This window comes from Oncorhynchus clarkii, chromosome 28 (assembly GCF_045791955.1).
Source record: "Oncorhynchus clarkii lewisi isolate Uvic-CL-2024 chromosome 28, UVic_Ocla_1.0, whole genome shotgun sequence".
Lineage (NCBI taxonomy): Eukaryota > Metazoa > Chordata > Actinopteri > Salmoniformes > Salmonidae > Oncorhynchus > Oncorhynchus clarkii.
In genome coordinates this window covers 17,026,675-17,054,126 of record NC_092174.1, presented here as the reverse complement: position 1 = coordinate 17,054,126, position 27,452 = coordinate 17,026,675, and the positions used below count along the sequence as shown (strand labels likewise).

At 42.7% G+C, this 27,452-nt stretch overlaps 1 protein-coding gene across 1 annotated transcript; it reads right to left on the bottom strand.

Moving 5' to 3' along the window:
• Nucleotides 1-812: 812 nt before the first annotated feature.
• On the bottom strand, nucleotides 813-27,452 carry LOC139386649 (fatty acid CoA ligase Acsl3-like). The gene is made up of 15 exons (XM_071132408.1): nucleotides 27,250-27,452; nucleotides 19,875-20,425; nucleotides 15,186-15,363; nucleotides 14,977-15,086; nucleotides 14,379-14,517; nucleotides 13,885-14,035; nucleotides 12,260-12,383; nucleotides 12,020-12,091; nucleotides 10,153-10,292; nucleotides 8,110-8,282; nucleotides 7,695-7,769; nucleotides 7,326-7,517; nucleotides 6,841-6,955; nucleotides 5,230-5,387; nucleotides 813-5,052 (listed from the first exon to the last, which is right to left on the bottom strand). Exons 2-15 carry the CDS (start codon nucleotides 20,235-20,237, stop codon nucleotides 4,895-4,897), a joined length of 2,148 nt encoding a protein of 715 aa, XP_070988509.1. The 5' UTR covers nucleotides 20,238-20,425; nucleotides 27,250-27,452; the 3' UTR covers nucleotides 813-4,894.

The following is a 27,452-nucleotide window of genomic DNA, read 5'->3' as shown; positions in this document are numbered from 1 at the left end:
TTTCATGCTGTTGGAATGAATGGAGTGTAAGAGAAGTCACTGCAAGTGTCTCAAGGGGAGTTGGGATATGCAAGAAACACTTTTATTACACACTTGTGTCTAACAGGACAAATATAAGTACCCCCCCCTAATAATAACAGTGACACGCACCTCATAGGTCACATCTTGCCATCACAGCAGCAAGATTTGTGACCTGTTGCCACAAGGAAAGTGAAGCGCAAACTCCACTGTAAATACAAAATTATATTTATTTGTATTTCCCCCTTTCGTACTTCAACTATTTGCACATTGTTACAACACTGTACATCGTCATAACATTTGACATGGCTCTATTCTTTTGAAACTGAGTAATGTTTACTGTTCATTTCTGTTTTTCCCGTTTGTTTATTATCTATTTAAATTTGCTTTGGCAATATACACGTTTCCCATGCCAATAAAGCCCTTTGAATTGGTAGGGAGGGAACTCTGAGTGTCCTTTTTTTTTTTTTTAGCTCAGAGGAAGAGGGCCTCTGTCTCAGCTCCTTAATGCTCAGAGAATGTTCCTGTTACAGACTCCTTTCCCCCAGCCAGTCCCTCTCAAGCCGGCTGGTATCCCACACACCCCACAGTAACTCCACACACACCTCGGCTTCGTTGCCGTATAACACGCTTCGGGACACGATTCGAATTAAGCCGTTGTGTTAGCCAGCACTGTCTGGAATGTTATACATACACGCACAGACACATCAAAATCATTCTCATTCAAAAAAGGCATATCCACGTTAACAAGAATCAATATAATCCATGAATGAAACAGAATGAACATATGGGCATTTTTAGACCAATCACAACTTTTATTTTCATGACAATTTTCCAAGGCCAAATTACAAATAAATATGTAAGGAAACATTTGCAAATAGCCCATAATGTCACAAGGCCAGTAACCCACGCTAAAGACCCACCCCAAAAAACTGGTGAACAACAAAGACCAAATAGGTTTAAATGAGGTTTCACACCTGCACAACTGGTATATCTTTAGGAAATTTGATCATATTAACCCCTCCCCTTCCAACATATTTACTATGAGAAACAATGCGAGAGGTCAAATTAATCTGTACACCAAACTTTGTTCCTTGTCTTTAGGTACATCAGTAGTTAAAGTGGATGACTTCACTACTAAGACATGTAATGTATGTATGTAGGTATGTACACTACCGTGATCAATTAGCCTTTTAAAACAATAAACTTGGATTAGCTAACACAACATGTCATTGTAACACAGGAGTGATGGTTGCTGATAATGGGCCTCTGTACGGCTATGTAGATATTCCATATAAAATCTGCCGTTTCCAGCTACCATAGTCATTTACAACATTAACTATGTCTACACTGTATTTCTGATCAATTTGATGTTATTTTAATGAACAAAATCTTTTGATTTTCTTGCAAAAAAAAAGGAAATTTCTCAGTGACCCCAATCCATTGAATGGTAGTGTATGTATGCATGTGTGTATGTATGTGTATATGTCTGTGCGTATAACCTCAGAGAAACACTCAAGATACAGCACTTTGTATATTCCTATGAACAAATCTTCTTAACCAATTGTGGCCTGGTATGGGATAGCAAAGCAGCAGACTGGACAGACATTGGTTGGGAATTGAATACAAAGAACCAATGAAATATCAGGAACTGTAAGAAGAACGGGAACCAGCCTGCACCTGGGTTCCTTATTCGTAACATTATCAGTGTTTTGGACTACTTCCCAAAACCGAGGGTCCTTTTCAAATGCTGAAATATCCCTTGTGCTAAATATCCAAGCCGTTCTTCTTCTACGGTATATACTGTACATTGCTCATACACAGTAATTCATTTGCAGACAATACATATATGGCAGCCTATAATGTACGTGGAATTCCAAACGAGATTGTCCCAGAGATATTTATGATGCTTTTAATCTTCCTGAAATGAAATCAATAAAAACTTCATTTTGTCTGGAATACCATTGACATCTGTACCCAAAATAATTATTGAGAAATAACTCATTTAAAAGTTGGGAAATGTGTGAAATTTTGGCCTTACCCGGGCCTTATCGTAAATGTCTCAAAAAGTCCCCTTTTGAATTTCGTTCAGTATTGGAAATGGTTTAAAAACAATATACTCTACAAGTACATAACATTTCCAGAGTGGTCGCTCTGCTACTTTTGAAATGATGATCTCTTTTTGGAGCATCTACAACACAGTTCATGTGGGAACGAATTCAGAACTCCCTCTGCTGGTGAGTTGCACAGTTGGTTATGTCCTATAATGTAGAAAATGGGTCATATCTTCAAAAGGCCTGGGCAAAGCAAAAATGTCATGAACTTTCCAACTTTTAAATCAATGATTTCAACTTTAAAAAGGTATGCCAAACCTCCTTAACCCAAAGTACCTTTCCAAGGATGACATATCTCTGAGCAAATCTCACATGGAATTGCCCACATGACTTTTCATCTTGGACTTTATTTCTGAATACATTATACGTCACAAATGTATATAGTGCATTCACAAGGAATCATGCAACCCAAATAACTTCCCGGAGACATAAATCTGTTCACCTGTAGTGCCTTATTCTTCAGCATTGTATTTTTCTTTTACAAGGCCAAAATATTAGTCTTCATTACTATAATTGGTACAGTACTTTCACAATACAGAAAAATAAGTATAGAGTCATATTACTGCCAACAAATCTGAATGAATTCAAGATGATTGAATTCAGATGACATTTCTGTTGGCACTAATATCACACCATAAAGAGGCTATGTTACTACTTCTACAACAATGTTTTCTGTCCGTCCGCCTGTCCTCTAGGTTTTCTTTGTACATTTAATTGGAAAGAGACAGGCCCGCACCCACACATTCATACACTGTGAAGGGGCTCGCTCTCTGTGCATTTTTCCTTTACATACTTTAGGTTTTAGAATTTCTATTTCGTATAAATATTGCACATTCAATCTGCATTTCATATTTCATCAATAATAGCAACAGTAACTAGAGCTATGACAAAGAAATAGGACAATGCATTCCTGTAATACAAACAGGGATATCGGGGTAGATAGGACTACCGTTGGATGACACAAACACACAGTCTGCCGAAGAGCAACTAAAAAAAGGCAAACGGCTACAGATCTGGACTGGGAGCCATTGGCTCTCTTAGGAGACGTCCATGCGGTACACAATGTCGATAAAGACAATCTACGTGGTTTTATGGAACCAGATCGTCCAGGTGATAACATGGTTTATGGAGCCACAGACCTGGTTTAGCAGGACACTGTGTATGTAACACCGTTTTGCTGGAGGAAACATTGAAAGGTAACAGACTTCTACAGGCCAGGTGGGGTGGGCATGCAGCGGGCTTCACAGAGACATAGGGAACTTGGAACAAGCTCAGGGTCAGAGAACGCAGGCACGCACACACACACACAAACATCAGCACAAATCACACATACACACCCCTGTAAATTTGGACATTACTATATAGATTATGTTTCAAAGATGAACCAGTGGCAGAGACAGCCTCCTACTGGTTAAGTGACAGAGTAGAAATGAATAAGGGTCTCAGTAGGATTGGTGTCGCGTGCTGAGAAGTTGCCCTTTAGGCACAGATCAAGGATCAGCTTGTCCTCTCCCCATCCTAGCCTCAACCACAGGGAAGAGAAACTAAACTTCGATCAGCTTTACAGGGCAACTGCATCCTACTTCCCCGTAGCCCCCCCCCCCCCCCCCCCGGACACCATCATTACTTACCTGGTCCCAGATCATTTCTTGCCTGGGTCAACTCATGACATCTCACAAATAGTCAAGAGGAGGTGGCTAAAGTAAAAACCGATCCAGGATCAGGCTACATTACGAGAAACAGGTTCCACCAGCCAACCCAGGCACATCACATCAGCCCGTAGCCACACACAGGGGCACAGAGCAGGGAGGAGATTCCATCACTGGCACACTGTAACAGATTGACATAGGACTTAATCTAGTCAAGTCAGTAAACACATACTCTTCCATAGAATAGAAGCAACCTTCAGGACCTAGAGGCAGACGAGGGAAATGTCAGTTTGGTAACAGATAAATGAGAAACATTCAGAAACCATTCAGAAAAAAACAAGAAATAAGGAAAGCAAATAAAAAATGCGAGTTGCGTTACAAAAATCTTATGGTTTCGCAAAACACTAATTTCTCTCAGACACAATGTTCATCGAATAGGTTTCGGAAACGAACCAAGACAAACCGATTACGTTAAAAAAAGAAAGACAACGAAACATGAACAAAACATCACCACATCCCAAAACATTTATACAATAAAAGGGATCCCTGCATAGATTCAAACCTGGATGTGGAACGTTTAAACCGAAGGGCCTCATTTTTCAGAGTCGTATTCATTAGTGCACAACATAGCAAAACGTTTCTTGTTGGACAAGTTCAGGTAGTCCCTCCCTGTTTCAGTCAGTTTTCTTCCGTTTGATGCCTAATGAACACGATCCAGGCCACATTCACACAAAAAAAACATCCTTTCTACTATCAGGTGTCTGGACTACACACAGAGGCCGAAGAACATGCTAGATGGAGGATAGGAGAGAGAAGGGAAGGAGAAAAGGAGGAGAGGAGCGGAGGAGTGGGACAAGATTAACGTGTCATTTTCCGTGTCACGGCCGAGTCACGCCATGATGCCAGCGTCGTCATAGCAACACACAGACCCCGAAAAACTTTGACGAAGACAAGCAACTGATGCTCCTCCAACTGGCTTGGCTCCTCTGTCTTGGGAAGGTGGGGGGCTGTGTCCGTTTGTGTGTAACTTGCCGCCGTACATTCTCTCCAGTTTTCATGTCATCTAGATAGCGCGTGTTAGATTCCTTGCGTATGCCTGTGTGTGCGTGTGTGTTACTTGCCACCGTACATTCTCTCGATGTCTTCCTGATAGTGGGATTTGAGCTCCTTGCGTTTGAGTTTGAATGCGTCGGTCACCAGGCCAGTCTCCGGTGTCCAAGGCTCTGCACTCAGACGGATCTTCCTCGGAATCTCAAAGCGCTCCAGTTTGGCTGTGGGGGGGGGAAACAACACCGGACTTTAGAGACCAATGCATGGGCTGGGGTTGAGAAATGCTATTCAACGCTAGGGCCAAAAAGATGGAGAAACAGTACTCATATGTTACAACCAGAAATCTCTATTCCTCCCTCCACCCGTCTCTCATCGTCTTCTCCATCCCTCCGTCCTACCTGACAGAGCGGCCTCTGTGATGATGTGGAGAACGTCTCTCTCCATGTCAGGGTTGTTACAGATCTCCTCCCAGCTGCCCCGTAACCCTCGCTGCTCCGCCAGCGCCATTAACTGCTTCTGATTGGGCACCACGAAGCCAATCACGTACGACTGGTCACTGGGACGGAGAGAGTTAAGGAAATGGAGAGATAATCGTGTTATTGTTTTATTTAGAAAACACCATCATCATCATCATCATCATCATTCTAGTTATTATTATAATGAAAGGCAAAGATGGAGAGAGAAAGACGGGCCAGAATAGGATGAAGGATAGAGAGAGCAATGAGTCGGAAAGACAAAGAGAGACAGGAGAGAGGTAGAAAGTGGGTGACACAGACAGCAGATGGAGACATTGTGACTAGAGACAGAACAAGTTGACAAGGAGAAACAGACAATCAACGTTTTGTACTGAGTGTACAAAACATTAAGAACACTTGCTCTTTCCATGACAGACTGACCAGGTGAAAGCTGTGATCCCTTATTGATGTCACCTGTTAAATACACTTCATCGTGTAGGTGAAGGGGAGGAGACAGGTTAAGAAGGATTTTTAAGCCTTGGGACATGGATTGTGTGCCATTCAGGGGGTGAATATTTAAGTTCCTTTGAACGGGGTATGGTAGTAGGTGCCAGAGGCACCGTTTTGTGTAGTGAAAAGGGCACGACAAAACAGTTCTCTCAGGAGACTGAAAAGATTTGGCATGGGTCCTCAGATCCTTAAAAGGCTCCACAGCTGCACCATCGAGAGCACTGGTTGCAACACTGCCTGGTATGGCAACTGCTCAGCCTCCGACCGCAAGACACTACAGAGGGTAGTGCGAACAGCCCAGTACATCACTGGGGCCAAGCTTCCTGCCATACAGGACCTCTATACCAGGCGGTGTCAGAGGAAGGCCCTAAACATTTTCAAAGACTCCAGCCATCCTAGTCATAGACTGTTATCTCTGCTACCGCACGGCAAGCGGTACCAGAGCGACAAGTCTAGGTCCAAGAGGCTTCTTAACAGCTTCTACCCCCAAGACATAAGACTCCAGAACATCTAATCAAATGGCTACCCCTTTTACACTGCTGCTACTCTCTGTTATTATCTATGCATAGTCACTTTAATAACTCTACCTACATGTACATATTACCTCAATTACCATGACTAACCAGTGCCCCCTGTATATAGTCTCGCTATCGTTTTTTTAATGCTGCTCTTTAATGACCGTTACTTTTATTTTCTTATACTTATTTGTATTTTTTAAACTTCACTGTTGGTTAGGGGCTTGTAAGTAAGCATTTCACTGTTGTATTCGGTGCATGTGACTAATACAACTTGATTTGAGAACTGCAACGCTGCTGGGTTTTTCACACTCAACAGCTTCCCGTGTGTATCAAGAATGGTCCACCACCCAAAGGACCACCAGCCAACTTGACACAACTGCAGGAAGCATTGGAGTCAACATGGGCCGGCATCTGAGTGACGCTTTCGTTCTTAATAATAGCAAGGTGTTCTTAATGTTTTGTACACTCAAGGGTTATAGAGAGAGACTCCAGTCACCCGAGCGGTATATAATATGTGCATTGTTACCTGTTTGCGTAGGCGCAGATGTTGTCTACGAAAGGGCAGTTCTTCAGCATGGCCTCCACCTTCCCCAGAGACACATACTCCCCAGCCTGGAGCTTCACCAGATCCTTCTTACGATCTACACAGAAGGAACACAAATGATTGCTAAGGTAGATTTATATACAGCTGCCTTTGGGAGGAATTTATCTGTCGTTTATATACGTGAATCCTTTCATATGTGATTGTTTTTAACAGAGACGAGTATGAAGTGAAGTGGATACAGAGAGAAGGGGAGGAGTATGGCTGGTAGATTCGTGTCCACGCAGACAAGGGCGGTGACCTTAACCACAAGGTCACCCTCAGTTAACTGTACTGGTATGCATTGTTAGTTCACCTGGGGAAAATTTGGAGGATCTGGCGCTTTCATCCTGACTCGTATGTATTTAAATCCACAGATAGACAGACAAGGGCTCTCTCTAAAAACGACTCTTTTTTTCTGGGCTGCTCACCGATAATCTTGAGGCACCCGTCTGGGTGAAACTCCCCGATGTCGCCTGTACAGAACCAGCGCTGGCCGTTGCTGTCCACGAAGAAGTCCTCACGGTTCTTCACCTCGTTCTTGTAGTAACCCATAGTCACGTTGGGCCCGCCGATTACAATCTCCCCTCTCGGGTGTGGCTTGTCTGTGCTGTAGTAACCGCCTGGAGAAGATCATGAGAAGAGGACGGGGTCTATGCCCAAAGCATCTTCAGCCCCACGTCCATCCCTTCCAATATAACTTTCATCCACCCTAGCCCCCAACCCCACTCACCTCCACCCTCCCAGCCCTCCCCCTAATATCACCGATTCTGCAGTCACAGTGCTATGGAGGGACTCACCCTCCTCCCAGTCCTTGAGGGTGATCTCGGAGCAGATCAGAGGAGCGCCGACCCGGCCTGTGCTGTAGTCCCACACTGACAAATAGAGAGAGGAAAATAATACACGTGAGAACAACATAGCATATCACATTACTGTGTACAATCACCTGGCTTTCTCTATTGTGCCCCCCATTCCTCTCTTCCACCAGGCAGCAGAAGTCTACACATTTCCTTCTCTTTTACCTTCCCTCCCTTCTTCTTGGACCTACCGCCTCCATCCACCCTCCCTCACCCTCTCTCTCTCGCTGATGGTGCCAGCTCCGCAGGTCTCGGTGAGGCAGTAGCCCCGGCTGACTTCCTCCTTCCCACCCCCTTCACTCCGTTCCATCCCCCTTACTCATTCCCTCCCTTCCCCCTCTCCTTCCCGCTCTCTTACTCTCGCTGATGGTGCCAGCTCCGCAGGTCTCGGTGAGGCCGTAGCCCTGGCCCACGGGACAGCAGAGGCAGATGTTCATGAAGCGCTGGGTGGCAGCGGAGAGGGGCGCTCCGCCTGACAACAGCACCCTCATGTGACCCCCCAGCAACGAGCGCACTTTCCTAAACACCAGACTGGAGAGAGAGAAGGAAAGAGGATGACAGTGAGTCAGAGGATGAGAATAACACCAAGGTAAACAACAAGTCATTCATAATAACCTCTGTGTGAACCTTAGGTTTCTGTTTAACGCAGGCACCGGCCACAGCAATATCGAGAATGTCGGTGTGCGAGTCTCCATTAAGGCTGTTGCATTACATTATTGCATATGCCTATATATGAGCCCAAGCCTGAAAAAAACCCAGAATTAAAATAATGATTATGACATTCAGTATACAATACATAGCTTACCGCATATTACGCACCGCAGAAAAACATTTTAAGAAATGATTTAAGACTTCTTTAATTGGTCTAACCTATATTCAAAAACTAAACAAATTCTAGTAATTGCCTTTGATTGTAGACTGTATTAATATGCATACTGGATGGACTGGTTGCTTATGCTATGCTCCAACATTTATATCCATGAGTCTGGGAAAGAACATAGAGGCCTAGGCAATGCTGTTGGTGCATTGATTGTGCAGGGCGGATTACAGTTCACCTACAATAGTGAATTTGTATTTGATTTTGAATAGCCTAGTAATAGAGATTTTTTGGGGTGATACATTACCTTCAGCTACAGAATCTCACCACCGTGCGTTTCCATCTCCGCCCCTCTCTCCTTTCTCAAGCGCGCAGAGAGAGGGGCTGTCGACAGTTTAATTAAATACACTATATCTCATCGTGAAAACATGTTATTTTCGATGTTCTGGAAAAGGTTTCACTAGGTTTCCTAAATTAAGCCCTGGGTAGCTGCAGGAACAGGGTTGGAGAGCCCATGGCATAGGGGTTGGGCGCAATATCACCTGTCATGCAGTGAGAGGCTGCATGCTCCTCAAACAGTGGTTGATGCCTGGAGTGAAATAACTGCAGTAGCCTACCCCAACCAACAGGCGGGAAAGCGGCCTCCAGTCGCTGTTCGTGTGCACAGGCGGAGTACGTTTTTTTTCTTCCTGCCAATTTGATAATAGGCCATTCTAAATATTAACTCATGTAATATATTAGTAAAGACAATATTACATTGAGAATAGTCTGATGGGTGATAATATGATCACTTGATGAGAGAACGGTCTGTGCAGCCTGAGGAACAGAGCGCAAGCTTTTCTTTGCGACGTTCTTAAATCACCAACAGCCTTTAGCCGGTCCATGAGGCCCCATTACATGTTTTGATTTATAAGACATTCTAAGGTTTGTATCTCTCACAAGTTGCCAAATTACTCAATCTAGCGTATAGGACCTGTTTCAAATGATCACTTTTACGCTCAACAGAGCCACTTCATCTGCACACTCGCTCCGGAAAGGGAAAAATATCCTTTCTATTTTATTCAGCCAAGTTCAATTATATTATTCTTACTATAAAACCATATGATATAAAATAATGGCACAGGACTTATGAGCATAACGTGTCAGCTAAACCAACAAGCCTACAGCCAACAGGATAACATACAGTAGACCAACACATATTCTGTTCTTCAGAAATACATTTTCTTCATATCATGTTTCTTTAGACCTACCTAAAATAAATCATGGATTTATGGTGATGGTGTATATTCAATTGATTTATAGACTTGTTAAAAATGTAGATTCCAAAGACACATCAGCAGCGTGTATGTGTGAAGGCCTGGAGAAGCTAAACGTGTTTATGTTATGAACGGTCAATTACCGTGAGACCGACAGTCTTTTGCATGACAATAACTGGCTGACACAATGTCATGACTGCCACAGTCCTAGTTCAACCTCCTGGAGACTCTCTATCAATCATTACCCATTGACTGTGTGTGTGTGTGTGTGTGTGTGTGTGTGTGTGTGTGTGTGTGTGTGTGTGTGTGTGACAGGTGTGCGTATTACCTGTCACAGAGCGGGGTCTTGTAGCCTTTGGTGATCTGTTCCATCTTGTAGTTGTAGGCCAACACAAAGAGGGTTCTCTGCACACTGCTCATCTCCTCCACCTTGGTCATCACATTCTTATAGATGCGATCCATGATCTCCTACAGGAGGGAGAACGAGGGACAGAGAAGGAAAGAGGACAAAACACCACTTCAAATGAAATGAAATCTGTGAGTATCTTACAGAATATTAATGGCTTACATACAGTGCCTTGCGAAAGTATTCGGCCCCCTTGAACTTTGCGACCTTTTGCCACATTTCAGGCTTCAAACATAAAGATATAAAACTGTATTTTTTGTGAAGAATCAACAACAAGTGGGACACAATCATGAAGTGGAACGACATTTATCGGATATTTCAAACTTTTTTAACAAATCAAAACCTGAAGAATTGCGCGTGCAAAATTATTCAGCCCCCTAAAGTTAATACTTTGTAGCGCCACCTTTTGCTGCGATTACAGCTGTAAGTCGCTTGGGGTATGTCTATCAGTTTTGCACATCGAGAGACTTTTTTCCCATTCCTCCTTGCAAAACAGCTCGAGCTCAGTGAGGTTGGATGGAGAGCATTTGTGAACAGCAGTTTTCAGTTCTTTCCAGATTCTCGATTGGATTCAGGTCTGGACTTTGACTTGGCCATTCTAACACCTGGATATGTTTATTTTTGAACCATTCCATTGTAGATTTTGCTTTATGTTTTGGATCATTGTCTTGTTGGAAGACAAATCTCCGTCCCAGTCTCAGGTCTTTTGCAGACTCCATCAGGTTCTTCCAGAATGGTCCTGTATTTGGCTCCATCCATCTTCCCATCAATTTTAACCATCTTCCCTGTCCCTGCTGAAGAAAAGCAGGCCCAAACCATGATGCTGCCACCACCATGTTTGACAGTGGGGATGGTGTGTTCAGCTGTGTTGCTTTTACGCCAAACATAACATTTTGCATTGTTGCCAAAAAGTTCAATTTTGGTTTCATCTGACCAGAGCACCTTCTTCCATATGTTTGGTGTGTCTCCCAGGTGGCTTGTGGCAAACTTTAAACAACACTTTTTATGGATATCTTTAAGAAATGGCTTTCTTCCATAAAGGCCAGATTTGTGCAATATACGACTGATTGTTGTCCTATGGACAGAGTCTCCCACCTCAGCTGTAGATCTCTGCAGTTCATCCAGAGTGATCATGGGCCTCTTGGCTGCATCTCTGATCAGTCTTCTCCTTGTATGAGCTGAAAGTTTAGAGGGACGGCCAGGTCTTGGTAGATTTGCAGTGGTCTGATACTCCTTCCATTTCAATATTATCGCTTGCAAAGTGCTCCTTGGGATGTTTAAAGCTTGGGAAATATTTTTGTATCCAAATCCGGCTTTAAACTTCTTCACAACAGTATCTCGGACCTGCCTGGTGTGTTCCTTGTTCTTCATGATGCTCTCTGCGCTTTTAACGGACCTCTATCACAGTGCAGGTGCATTTATACGGAGACTTGATTACATACAGGTGGATTGTATTTATCATCATTAGTCATTTAGGTCAACATTGGATCATTCAGAGATCCTCACTGAACTTCTGGAGAGAGTTTGCTGCACTGAAAGTAAAGGGGCTGAATAATTTTGCACGCCCAATTTTTCAGTTTTGATTTGTTAAAAAAGTTTGAAATATCCAATAAATGTCGTTCCACTTCATGATTGTGTCCCACTTGTTGTTGATTCTTCACAAAAAAATACAGTTTTATATCTTTATGTTTGAAGCCTGAAATGTGGCAAAAGGTCGCAAAGTTCAAGGGGGCCGAATACTTTCGCAAGGCACTGTATATATATATTCTACGGTAGCTTTAGTGCTTACCGGTACAGCAGCCATGAGTGTAGGTTTTAGAACACTGGTGTCTCCTTTACTGCCCTTCTTAATCTTAGTCGACTGGGGAGGAAGAGAAGAGAGAGAGATGGATCAGACAAGGAGTAGAGCACAGCTAGGCCTGTTCTCTAATAGAGGAGGATGTCCAATAGAGGGTTCCTACATACCGCATGTGTTGTTGAGCCTTGGTTTACTGTCTCGCTCTGTGTGTGTGTGTGTGTGTGTGTTCACCTGGTCTGCTAGCGTCTGTGGGGAGGAGTATCCGATGCAACAGCCGTGAGAGATACACACCATCTCTGCACTCAGCTCCAGAACATGGGCCAGTGGCAGGTACCCAATGTAGGTGTCTGTCTCACTGCACGAATGGAAACAAAAATATTTTTATTCAACTGCCAAACATACATATACACACACATATATATATATATATATATATATGGAATCATGTAGTAACCAAATACATGTGTTAAACAAATCAAAATATATTTCATATTTGAGATTCTTCAAAGTAGCCAGCCTTTGCCTTGACAGCTTTGCACACTCTTGGCATTCTCTCAACTAGCTTTAGTCCCCTAGAATGCATTTCAATTAGCAGGTATGTCTTTCTTTCCTTCTTAATGCATTTGATCCAATCAGTTGTGTTGTGACAAGGTAAGGGTGGTATACAGAAGATAGCCCTATTTGGTAAAAGACCAAGTCCATATTATGGTAAGAACAGCTCAAATAAGCAAAGAGAAACGACAGTCCATCATTACTTTAAGACATGAAGGTCAGTCAATGTGGAACATTTAAGAACTTTGAAAGTTTCTTCAAGTGCAGTAGCAAAAACCATCAAGCGCTATGATGAAACTGGCTCTCATGAGGACCGCCACAGGAAAGGAAGACCCAGAGTTACCTCTGCTGCAGAGGATAAGTTCAATGGAGTTACCAGCCTCAAATTGCAGCCCAAATAAATGTTTCACAGATTTCAAGTAACAGACACATCTAAACATCAACTGTTCAGAGGAGACTGCGTGAATCAGGCCGTGGTCGAATTCCTGCAAATAAACCACTATTAAAGGAAACCAAATAATAAGAAGAGACTTGCTTGGGCCAAGAAACATGAGCAATGGACATTAGTCTGATGAGTCCAAATTTGAGATTTTTGGTTCCAACCGCTATGTCTTTGTGAGACGCAGAGTAGGTGAACGGATGATCTCTGCATGTGTGGTTCCCACCGTGAAGCATTGAGGAGGTGGTGTGATGGTGCTTGCTGGTGACGCTGTGGTGATTTATTTCAAATTCAAGGCACGCTGAAGGAAAAGCAGTCAACAAGTGCCCAGCTTATGTGGGAACTCCTTCAAGACTGTTGGAAAAACATTCCTCAAGAAGCGGGTTGAGAGAAAGCCCAAGAGAGTGCAAAGCTGTCATCAAGGCTACTTTGAAGAATCTCAAATATAAAATATATTTTGATTTGTTTAACACTTTTTTTCTTACTACATGATTCCATGTGTTATTTCATAGTTTTTATGCCTTAACTATTATTTTGTAGAAAATAACCCTTGAATGAGGAGGTGTCCAAACTTTTGACTGGTACTAATATAGAGAAGAGAAGAGAAGATGAAGAGCAGGACACTCAGAGAGATTCATGAGATGAGAGAGAAAGAAAGATACGTTTACATTCTGTAGGGCAAATGGTGGCAGATAGAAAGAGAGAGAGAGAGAGACAGTGAAAACAGATGAATGAGGAAAAGAGAAAAGGAGAAAAACAGTGATCAGGGCACACAGGGGGGGGGGGAGAGAGTGGCAGTGAGAGAGAGAAAAGTCAAAAACAATTAGCAGTCAATCTAGAAGACACCATAGTTCTCTGTACGTACTCCAGGTCTGGGATGCGCTCTGCCATGCCTGTGACGCCCGCAATGATGTTGCTATGGGAGATCATGACGCCCTTGGGGATGCCCGTGGAGCCGCTGGTGTACATGATGACAGCGATGTCAGAGGGCACGGGCCGCCGGCGCGCCACCGCCACTACAGACGCGCGCAGAGAGAGATAGAGGGAGAGAGAGAGGCAGCAGGGACGTTAAAGAGGTCACACAAAGAGACTTTTGTGTCAGAACATTGCACAACGCGGGGGCATCAGAGAACGGCTATCGATCTTTCTTTCAAGAGAGGGCATGCACATAGCACAGGGCTAATACAATCTGATAGGATATGACAGAGATGGCTATTCAGGTACAAAAAACTATGATTCTGGAAGTCAGATTACATTTGAGTTGCTAAGACCACAGGGCAGAAGTACTGTACCAAGTCAGACAACACGTAGACCCAAACACACACACGCCCCTCACACACCCACGCTCTCCCTCCTTACTGTTGTCGGGTCTGGAGCCCAGCTCTTGCACGGCGTCCATGTTGTGGACCATGATGCCGCGGGGGAAGCCGGGCCAACTGGTTGGCTTACTGTCCACCACGATGATGTGCTGCAGCCGAGGCACCTCCAACAGAATGTCCTGGGAGGAGATGGCAGGAGGAGAGGGAGGAGAGAGAAAGTAGCTATTGACTGGAGATTGCAGTCGGACTGCATAGAATCAATGTAGTCTATGATCTACAAATCATCTCGCATTCCAAATAACTGCTCATTATGCCATTAAGACTAGCAATTCTACGCATTGTCTTGTACAAACGGATCCCCTCAAACACACTGACTGTCAAAACTTAGACTGTCTGCTCAAGTACTGTAAGTGGGTAACTGTTCCAACGCGTATTTATGGGTGAAAACATTTCCAAATGTAGGCATGTTTTTAAATATATATATATATATATATATATATATATATATATATATATATATATATATATATATATGCAAGACTATTTAAAATGTGGGAAAATGGTATTATCTGGCTGGAGTGTGTACTGTCTCATATGGTATTGCAGAAAGTGATCAGGACAAGGCGAGCAGAGCTGACCTTGAGACGGCTGTGTAGCAGGTCTTTGCTGGTGATGATGTGGGTGATCTCAGTCTCGTTCAAACCGTGGGCAATGGCCGCTCCGCCCAGAGTAGAGTACAACGTCACCACTGTCAGAATGACACAGACTGGAGTTAGAGATTCATTGTGTGTGTGTGTGTGTGTGTGTGTGTCTGGCTATAGTGTGCTACTGTCTAACAAACACTCACATGGGAAGTTGTATATGAAGCAGGCCTGTGCTGCTATCATCCACTCGGCCCTGGTCTCACAGAAGATGGCGATGTTACACTGTGGCCTCTGGCCCAGCGCGGCCAGCCCACTGCCAAAACACACTGCTGCCTTGTAGGTCTCCTCATACGACATCCACTGATACTCCCCCAGGATCACCTAGAGATAACACAACCACATACACTGTTAACACTAATATACTGCTGCTTGGTAGGCCTCCTCGTACGACATCCATTTACAGTGGGGAGAACAAGTATTTGGTACACTGCCGATTTGGTAGGTTTTTCTACTTACAAAGCATGTCTGTTTGATTGAGTGTGTAGACAGGTGTCTTTTATACAGGTAACGAGTTCAAACAGGTGCAGTTAATACAGGTAATGAGTGGAGAACAGGAGGGCTTCTTAAAGAAAAACAAACAGGTCTGTGAGAGCCGGAATTCTTACTGGTTGGTAGGTGATCAAATACTTATGTCATGCAATAAAATGCTAATGAATTACTTAAAAATCATACAATGTGATTTTTTGTTTTAGATTCCGTCTCTCACAGTTGAAGTGTACCTATGATAAAAATTACAGACTTCTACATGCTTTGTAAGTAGGAAAACCTGCCAAATCGGCACTGTATCAAATACTTGTTCTCCCCGGCTAAGAAAAACCTTTGTTGAGCGAGAGTCGTCGGTCTATCGGTCTACATTTGAAATGCATGCATTTTTCCATAGACACCACCTATGTGTTTGAATAAGCTTGTCTGATGCGTTAGTCACATCGTTTGATTAAATAATTAAGACACACTAATGATTCAAAGAGGGAAACCGATGGCCAGTGCCTGTGTGACTGAGTAAGGTTGTCGCTCTCTCTCCCCTCCTTGCTGCAGTGAACAAGCACCACAGCACAGCAAGCGTTTATCGAGCTGTCCGTGCTGAAGCTGCACCATCATTACAGCCATTTAGTTTCTTACTTGATTCTCTGACTGAAAAGTTATGTTACCCAAATCCCACATTTGTTTAGGAAAAAACATTCCCTAAACTCTTGCCGTCTTTACGTGAAACATGGTTATAATGTTTCACATTATAAAATTGGTTATAAACTCTGAACACAGCAAAATGGATGCGGAAGACCTGAAAATGAAACTTGAAATGGGGGAATGTTTGCTGGTTGCTCAGGAGGGAAAGGGGAAGTTAGATGTGTGGAAGACATGTGATTTAGCTGTGAAAACTACTGGATATCCAGAAAAGGGGGGGTATATTGTAGCCAGCACTGTGTGAATATTAGGCCTATGTGTGCCAAACAGGTGCTGTTAGATTACATTATTATTATTATTACTATTTTCTGATTATTTGGAACAGTATAAACACTAAATAAATGGTAAGTAATAACAGAGAGTTTGTTAAAAAAAATAAAAATAATTAAAAGCCTTTATTACAGCATAGCAATAAAATAAGATTGGTGATGCAGCATAGAAAAGATTGGCGCTAACAGAATCAGTAGGCTACTAAACAAAACACTCAAACAGGCAACAGAAGCAGGATCTTTCTCATTTCTGTAGATACACTACATTGAGCACCCGAGTGGCGCAGCAGTCTAGGCACTGTATCTCAGTACCTGAAGCGTCACAACAGTCCCTGGTTCGAATCCAGTAAAAAAAATATATCTTTGTAATACACTACAAGTATGTGGACACCTGCTCGTCAAACATCTCATTCCAAAATCATGTTCATTAATATGGAGTTGGTCCCTCCTTTGCTGCTATAACAGCCTCCACTCTTCTGGGAAGGCTTTCCACTAGATGTTGGAAATGGCTGGGGGGGACTTGCTTCCATTCAGCCACAAGAGCATTAGTGAGGTCGAGCACTGATGTTGGGCGATTAGGCCTGGCTCGCAGTCGGCGTTCCAATTCATCCCAAAGGTGTTCGATGGGGTTGAGGTCAGGGATCGGTGAAGCCAGTCAAGTTCTTCCACACCAATCATGACAAACCATTTCTGTATGGACCTTGCTTTGTGCACAGAGGCATTGTCATGCTGAAATCGTCTAGAACGTCATTGTACGCTGTAGCATTAAGATTTCCCTTCACTGGAACTAAGGGGACTAGCCTGAACAATTCAAAACTGCCCTGGACCCTTATTCCTCCTCCACCAAACTGTACAGTTGGCACTGTGCATTGGGGCAGGTAGCGTTCTCCTGGCATCCGCCAAACCCAGATTTGGCTCCTGGCAAACAGTTATTGTCCTGATGTTGCTTCCAGAGGCAGTTTGGAACTTGGTAGTGAGTGTTGCAACCGAGAACAAATCATTTTTATTCACAAAGCGCTTCAGCACTCGCCAATCCCGCTGTGTGCTTGTATGGCCTACCACTTCACGGCAGAGCCGTTGTTGATCCTAGACATTTCCACATCACAATAACAGCACTTACAGTTAACCGGAGAAGAAATTTAACAAACTGTATTGTTGGAAAGGGTGGCATCCTATGACGATGTCACGTTGAAAGTCACTGAGCTCTTCAGTAAGGCCATTCTACTGCCAATGTTTACCTATGGAGATTGCATGGCGGTGTGCTCGATTTTATACACCTGTCAGCAATGAGTGTGGCTGAAATAGCCGAATCCACTAATTTGAAGGGCTGTCAACATACTTTAGTATGTATATATGGATGATTTATAAAGCCAGGCACATTAAACAGTTAGGCTATTGATTATATACCTAATTAGGTTGGGGTTTCCTCTCTCCTTAATTTAGACAATTAAGGCAAGGGTTGTTTTCTTGTCTCCTCACACCGCTGCTGCCTCCGTCACATTGTTCTCAACACCAATATGCTGGATAATTTTGCTATTATGCACAAAGCAACATATAGGGAAAGGCGCCAATTCAAAGGGGCACTGAAGATTATGTTTCAGAACCGCGGACAGCAACCACTATTCAATGTGAGAGAGGCGCATTTGATATCAAATAATATTATATTTATTAGTGATGCATCATTATTCATAGATAATATAACCATACACAATTTCAGTAGCATCTTAGAGTGATGGATTGTGCCTTCCCCTTGTCCTCCGCAAAGGACTAGTCCACTGAGGCAGGTGAGAAACAGGCGGGTGTCTTGTGCACAATAAAAAAACTTAACTAAAGAAATCTCGGGCGGCCAACAGCCTATTGACTGATTAATCGACTAACTGAGGTCAGCCCTATTTGTGTAGACCAGTGACAAAAAAAAGAAAGAAAAAAAGAAAAGGCTGTAACACAACAAAATGTGGAAAAAGGGGTATGAATATTTTCTGAAGGCACAGTATATTTTAAATTGTAATGTTTTTCCACCAGGTCCTCCAACCAGGGTAGGGGATGGTAGGGGCAAAAAAGGGGGTTCAGAAATGATGCATCTGTCTGCTAGTTTCATAGCTGACCCCCCTCAAAAAATAAAAACACCATTGTTAATACTAGAAGTACGCACCACTAAACTGTCACACACCGATGTCTGGTAGGTCTCCTTATACGACAGTATTACCCCAGAATTACCTATAAAAACCAGCTGCCTTCAAACAGGGTTAGACAGTGCCATCTAATGTCCTTCTACTGCAACCATAGCAAAGAGGCCTTTCCCATACAAATTATACAGTGCCTTTGGAAAGTATTCAGACCACTTGACCTTTTCCACATTTTGTTGCATTACAGCCTTATTCTAAAATTGATTAAATTGTTTTGACTAGTCTCCCAGTCCCTGCAGCTGAAAAACATCCCCACAGCCTGATGCTGCCACTTCCATGCTTCACCGTAGGGATGGTTCCAGGTTTCCTCCAGACGTGACATTTGGCATTCAGGCCAAAATAGTTCAATCTTGGTTTCATCAGACCAGAGAATCTTGTTTCTCGTGGTCTGTGAGACTTTAGGTGCCTTTTGGCAAACTCCAAGCGGGCTGTCATGTGGCTTTTACTGATGAGTGGCTTTTGTCTGGCCACTCTACCATAAAGCCCTGATTGGTGGAGTGCTGCAGAGATGGTTGTCCTTCTTGAAGGTTCTCCCATCTCCAGAGAGGAACTTTAGAGCTCTGTCAGAATGACCATCGGGTTCATGGTCACCTCCCTGACCAAGGCCATTTTCCCCCAATTGCTCAGTTTGGCTGAGCAGCCAGAGTCCTAGTGGTTCCAAACTTCTTTCATTTAAGAATGATGGAGGCAACTCCTTCAATGCTGCAAAACATTTTTGGTAACCTTCCCCAGATCTGTGCTTCGACACAATGCTGTCTCTGAGCTCTACGGACAATTGCTTCGACCTAATGGCTTGGTTTTTGCTCTGACAAGCACTGTTAACTGTGGGACCTTACATAGAGACAGGTGTGTGACTTTCCAAATCATGTCACATCAATTGAATTTACTGCAGGTGGACTCCAATAAAGTTGTAGAAACATCTCAACGATGAACAATGGAAACAGGAAGCACCTGAGCTCAATTTCAAATGTCATAGCAAAGGGTCTAAATACTTATATAAATAAGGTATTTCTGTTTTCTATTTTTAAGAAATGGGTTATTGTGTGTAGATTGCTGAGGATTTGTATTTATTTAATCCATTTTAAAACAAGGCTGTAACGTAACAAAATGTGGAAAAAGTCAAGGGGTCTGAATACTTTCCAAAGGCACTGTATCAAGAAAGATAATTAAATCCACTTTTCTCCCTCTTCCTCACCTTCTTGAAGACCTTCCCGTTGGGTTGGAGCTCGTCCTCCTCGCTCAGCACCTCTCTCGTGCCCAGGCAGTTCTTCTCTGGGAACCTGGCCGCTCCATGCTCCATCACCTTGTCCAGGGTGTCCACTCCTGGGTGCAAGGAAGACACCAGCTTCTGCTGGCTACCATCCTCATGGTTGGTCGCCCGGTAAGGGCCCGCCGGGCGACCGCTCACTGACCGTGCTTTGACCCGCCGCGCCCGGTCTAGGTTGGCTCCTGCGCCCGAGAGCAGGTACCAGGGCAGGAAGGTGATGACAGAGTAGACCCAGACAACCGAGCGGAAGACCTGCAGCAGCAGTGGGTTCATGTCCTCTTTTAGTTTCATCTTGGATGTCAGGGGTCAAGGGTCACGGGGTGGAGTCTGAGTTGAGGTGGGTGGGGCAGGAAGTGTGAGGGATACACCCCAACACTTCTTTCAAAAACTGATTGTGTTCCTTCTCATGCACTGGTGGTTCCTCTGATAGATCCGCTTGATGGATGGACTGACAGACAGCTTGGTTTTAGTCAGCTCACCTGTAGTGAGAGAACAGAAAACACTTTAGAGATGAAGACAGGCATAGCGGAGAGGGAGGGAGGGATAGAAAGCGCAAATGCATTTTAAAAAATGAAACACATTAGTAATGTACCATTTGTTAGACCACCCAGCAATGAATTTAGGCTACATGGCTCTAATCTCCTTGGAATAATAGTCAAATTAGGCAAGCAGTGTAATCTCCATCAGACCAGGGTTCTCTCGAAAGAACGTAAGAGGGCCGCTGTGCCCCCTTGTGGTTGGGCTGCACCACTATGTAAAAAAAAATAGAATAATTCAAAAACACCAGGGGTCGCGTTAGCATTCAAAAGTCTGCATTTTCAAAACACAGACCCGCCAAAAATCTGTTTTAATAGATTCCCCTGCCCTCTAATTAAACAAATGGACAATAAATACATGGGTCCACTCAGTGTTCTAGAATGCAGGAAAATCCGGGTCAGTTCAAGAGGGTGCTATGTGAAAACATAGTGGTATTATACTCACATACAATAATCATTCATCTGAACGATAATATAGCCTCAATATGCAAGTACTCAACTTTGTTGAAATACAAATGCTATAAGTGCGTAGGAAAAATTAAAAACAGCCACGTAAAATGTGCTCTTAATCTCCTACTTCCTCATCTCCCACACCATCCCCCGCAGACAGGCAGAGAGCGAGTGGTCTGGAGAATGGAAGAGACGTTTTGGAACGTGTCTATTTAAATAGAGGGGGGGGGGTGTTCTGCTGGAAAAAAAGGTAAATTCTGGGTTAACGCGATCCCTGCAATATAGTACAGTCCACACAGTACAGTAAAGAAAAGCTGAGTATGGTTCAGTACAGTAGAGTATATTACATTATACTGTACTCTACACGTGTGCTCTACTGTACTCTACTTTTCTTTACTGTACTATTCTGTGCTCTACTGTAATGTACTCTACTGTACTGTGCTACACTGCAACTGTGGGTTGGGACTACTATGATTTCCCATTGTAGCCAATTCCATTGAAGTCATTCTGTTACAGATTTTTCAGTCACCGATTTGGTAACAGTGATGCATTTTAATCACTTAGTAATTCATGAACAAAACTGTAGTCAGTAAAAACATTATTTTTAAATTTAGACATTTTTTATTTAACCTCCCCCCCATAGAATAAACAAATACATCTGCTCATTTGCTGTCATTTCTAGAAATGTTCAACGGTTGCCAGAAGAGGGCGCTCTACGTGCTGCTCATTGAACATCATTCAGCCCTAGGTAACAATATGAGAGAGAGAGATGGCATAGTGGTCTGAAGGTGAGTAGCTTGCCCTGTCCTCATCACATTCTCACTTAGCTAATGTTAGCTGGTTAGCTAGCCAGCAAGGTAGTTAGCTATCTGGCCAGCAAGGTAGTTAGCTTAGCTATCTAGCTAGCAAGCAATTTGTGCTACGTACACTTGAAGTCGGAAGTTTACATACACCGTAGCCAAATACATTTAAACTCAGTTTTTCACAATTCCTGACATTTAATCCTAGTAGAAATTCCCCGTTTTAGGTCAGTTAGGATCACCACTTTATTTTAAGAATGTGAAATGTCAGAATAATAGTAGAAAGAATGATTTAATTCAGCTTTTATTTCTTTCATCACATTCCCAGTGGGTCAGAAGTTCACTCAATTAGTATTTGGTAGCATTGCCTTTAAATTGTTTAACTTGGGTCAAACGTTTCGAGTAGCCTTCCACAAGCTTCCCACAATAAGAATGTTGGCCCATTCCTAGCATAAGGTAACCACCCCATCCAGTATGCATATTAATACAGTCCACACTCAAAGGCAATTACTAGAATTTGTTTAAATATTTGAGTATAGACTAGACCTATTATATAGGGGCGGCAGGGTAGCCTAGGACTGGTTGGACTAGTAACCGGAAGGTTGCAAGTTCAAACCCCCGAGCTGACAAGGTACAAATCTGTCGTTCTGCCCCTGAACAGGCAGTCATTGAAAATAAGAATTTGTTCTTAACTGACTTGCCTAGTAAAATAAAGGTAAAAAATAAATAAATAAATATACACCAAAGACATCTTAAATCAGTTTTGTTTTATGTTTTTCAGCCATGCGTAATATGCAGTAGGTTATATATTGTATAACGGCACAATCATCATTTTAATTCAGGGTTGATTGTTTGTTTTTGGGCTTGGGGTCATAAGCCTATACATATGTATAAGCTCTAACATGGCTGTTTTGAATGAATCACCACTTTAGAAAGCGCTGTCCATTTCGTGGTGTTAGGCTTTGAAACAACATCAACAACATTTCTTCAAATCAATCACAGTGAGCTGAGTTTTAAAAGCACCATACTGTTATGATGATAAGTCTTTGATGTGATTTTTGATTGCACTTGCATTACTGTCAGAGTGGTTAGAGGAACAACAGAGCCCTGAGTACCAGACCATTAGGACCTAATGGAGGGACAAATGAGACCTGAATAACAGGCCATTAGGACCTGATGGAGGGACAATAGAGCCCCGAGAATCAGGCCATTAGGACCTGAAGGAGGAACAATAGAGCCCTGAGAACCAGGACATTAGGACCTGACAGAGGAACAATAGAGCCCTGAGTACCAGGCCATTAGGACCTGACGGAGGAACAATGGAGCCCTGAGAACCAGGCCATTAGGACCTGACAGGGGAACAATAGAGCCCTGAGGACCAGGCCATATTAGGACCTGATGGAGGCACAATAGAGCCATGAGTACCAGGCCATTAGAACTTGATGGAGGAACAATAGAGCCCTGAGAACCAGGCCATATTAGGACCTGATGGAGGCACAATAGAGCCATGAGTACCAGGCCATTAGGACCTGATGGAGGAACAATAGAGCCATGAGTACCAGACCATTAGGACCTGATGGTAGTTAGCAAGCTGGGTACTAGCAAAGCATGTCCAGAGTGCATAAAAGGGGAATACCGTGACTCAGTCACATGGCATTTTACTGCGGTCATGACCCATGACTGCCGGTGTGGCGGTAATATGTTTCCGCAACAGCCCTATTCACAACTAGGATTGGGTTATAGATAACAAATTGAGACTGAGCTTTGTTACTATGCTGATAGTAACTGCAGGCAAGACTTGATCTAGATTTCCTCCTAATAGATGTTGCTCCAAAGAAATGAATTGATCTCAAGGGAGACTATAGCCCTAGTTGAGCATAGGGAAGTAGAATCGCCCTGTCTCACACACACTTCCCTGAAAACATTTTTCTAGGTTGTGTGGGAAGCTAGACTAACCCATGACCTTTCAAAGGAGAACTCTGAACTGTACTCTGATCAATGGTCATGCATTCTTGACTTCAAAACTTGCAGCCTATTTTGTTCCATGTAATTTCAGAAAACCATGACACCCACCATCTCAGATTGTTCTGAAATCGTTTTTTTTAAGTTAGAAACAGATAAGATTAGCATTACGGCAACACTATTTTGTTAAAATATCATTTTATCTCTGAGAAATTAAGCTAATTGATTGCACCCAATTTATAGAATTCATATAATATTCAATAAATATAGTACCTAATATCAGTTTTTTCCTCCTGTTCAGAGAAAATAGTTATTGAAGTTGCTTGCATCCTTTACCATAAAGTAAAGTAGTGTGAAAGTACAAGGTTTTGACCACTAGATGCAGCTGTTTCTGCCATACAGCCACACTCTTTTATCCATTTAGCTGGTATCAGTGTTTGTTAAAGAGATCACACCATTTCAACTGTAACTTTGGGTAGAAAACCAATAGATTTGGCCCATGACAAAAATAAATTGTGTGGCCATCCTCACAATTCAAGCCAGTCCTACGTGAAAGCAAATCAGTTTGTCCTCCTTTTATGCTTAATCAGTGTCCAGAAAATGGCCACTTTGTGTGTGGTTTATTCCCTCCAAAAAAAGGTCCTGATGAACAAGCAAACCATTAGGCCACAGCAGTTCTAATGGTCTCAATGTTATGGTCTCAAATGGTCTTCAATGGAAATAGTTGAAAACACACACTGTTTTGTAATGTTGTTTTTTTAAATGTATTTTGAATTTAACCTTTATTTAACTAGGCAAGTCAGTTAAGAACAAACTCTTATTTACAATGACAGCCTACCCCTGCCAAACCCTAACCCGGTAGACGCTGGACCTATTGTGCGCCGCCCTATGGGACTCCCAATCATGGCCAGTTGTGATACAGTCTGGAATTGAACCAGGTTCTGTAGTGACGCTTCTTGCACTGAGATGCAGTGCCTTAGACCACTGCGCCACTCGGGAAAGTAGTGTGAATTAAACCCAACCCAATACCATGGGTGACTGACACAGATACATAGAGTTGTTTCCTAATAACTGTATTGACAAACATAAGACTGCCATGCAATTCATTATTTTATTAGTGTTGTCACAACAATGAAGTCCTTAGCGCATTTCACCATCAAAGTTTTGGGCTTCAAGGAGAAGTCTTTGTATGAGAATTGCATAGTGATAGCCTTAGAGAACAGACACTTGTTGGACTACTCAAGGAGAGTTGGTTTGACGCATTAGGTTGCTATTAAGACAAACTGAATTGCTGGCTTGAATTGTGAGTGTGACCACAACATTTATTTTCATAATGAGACAAATCCATTGGTTTTCTACCCAAAGTCGCAAAGGAAATGTTGTGATCAATTTAATAAACACAAGAGACCAACACAATTGATAAAATAGTGTTGCGGTATAGCAGGAACAGCTGCATCTAGTGGTCAAAACCTTGTACTTTCACACTACTTTATGGCAAATAATGCAAGTGACTTGAATTAGAAATTTCTCTGAAAAGGGGAAAAAAACATCACCAGATTCACAGGGAATACATTAAATAGTATGGAGAAGCAATACTCCAAGCCACAGTTTCATACTACTTGTCAAACATAAAGAACTGCGAACTGGTTGTTGGGTGGGATTGGCATGCGGTGTGGGTGATCCGCGTTAGATGTGTGTATATTCATTGGTAGGAAGAACTTTGGTGTAAATCGGATGTTGGGTACTATATGTAATATATGAATATTATCTGAATCCTATAAATTAAAATGGCCAATTTGGGTGCAATCAATTAGCTTAATTTCTCAGATATCAAATTATATTTCAAGAAAATGTTGTTTCTGGAATGCTAATCGTATCTGTTACTAACTACAGAAACTATTTCAGAAATCTGAGACGGTGGGTGTCAAAATCCCCTTTTGAGGTGGAATGGCCCACAGAGGTCACCAAGTCAGACTAGTCTAAACTAGTACAGCCACTAATGCAAAGTCTCACAGCTCTTCATCAAAGGCTTTGACAAACAAGACCAGAAATACAGGTCCAGCCTCTATGGTAGAGAGGCTGGAGAGGCTAATAAATGCTTAAGGACACACCTCAAAAGATCTCCCAGTCAAGTTTTAGGCCACTCTGAGTCTCCACTTAAATGAGTCATGGCGCAGAGTAATAACGGCTTGCAGACCACATGGCTGAACGGGAACTATGAAACTGAAATGTAGGCCTAACAGCACAGTAAACATATCGCTAGTTCTACTCCTGTAATTGTAAACAAATGAGTTGTTGTTCCGTTATTGTTAGGGATAGTCTAGGTCAAGTCTGGTTCTGGAAAACAGAACTCTCAATCACCCAGAAGACATCCTCTGCTGTGTAAACTCTACTTCCACTTGACCCCAAAGTAAAGACAAGACAATATTCCTAGAGTCCTTGAAACAGACAGACACACACAGAGAGAGATAGAGAATGTGTTGTTATATCATCTGGAGGAATCCACCACTCTGTCCACCAGTGTCATAACAAACACAGTTTGCACAACAGTTAAAGTATTTGTAACTAACAAGATGTGAATGATGCCTAATGTGGTGCCATTGCAGTATTGGCATAAGTTAATCAAATCAAAGCATCTGACCACCTTACATCCTGAACTGGTTCAGTCAGCCCATACCCACGAGACTCCAAATCTGTCATCACCTCCTATCTGAAAGGTTTCACTCTATCTATGGCCTTCTCACCATCATTATATTCTAGTTGTCGTTGTTATCTGCACAGCACACACCATCTCCTTCTCCCAGAAAGGAAACACCACAGGCTCGTCTCCAGACATGTGTCATGTGACATTTGTGATTGTCTGTTGCCATGACGCAGTTGTTAAAGCAACGTTACCGGTATGGCGAGGACAGTTAGTCCTACTTAGCAGGGTCTATAATGCTAGATTGTGTGGCAGGCCAAAAGACAATAACGTTACCACATTGCTGGATGAACAATTTTTCCATATCTATGCAAAAATAGGCTATGCTAACTAAATATGCTACACGTACATAGTTAACGTTCACTAACAAAAAATATAACAAACAAACCAAATAGTTAGGTAACTAACAGTTACCCAGGTCCTGATAACGTGTAATAAAACGTGATATAAATGGGGAGATCAACACACTCAAAATGCCATGATGAAACCCTTTTGTCAACACCACAGTAAGATAACGTTAACTACCGTAGTGAACTAGCTTACTAACGTCACCAGACAGGAAAGTGCCTATCAAATATATCTAACGTTAGCATCAACAGCCCGGCATTACAGCTGTGGATGACACACACACACAGCTAACTAATAAAACATATAAAAAATACAGTTTCGAGAAAAGCAAGCCGACACTAGCTAGTAACCTATTGAGTCTCATTTCAATTACACCAAATAACATTGGATTATCCGTCGAGAGAGCTACTGGCAGCAAGCAACAAAATAGAATTGCTAGCCAGCTAACGTTAGCTAACATCGCAGCACATCTGCAAGAATCGAGAGCCCAGACAATGCAACCTCACCTCTTCATCATCCGCTATTCCTGCGTCTCTTGGAAGAATTTCGTCAATACACCAACCTCATTTGTAGGCTTTGTGACCATATCACTCCCAAAACATCACAGCTATCACAACATCACACAATGTATTTATTAAACTAAGATATTTTAATGAAAATCTGCAGGCATCAACGGCCCTTGTTATCAGCCCGGAAGTGATGGGGAAAC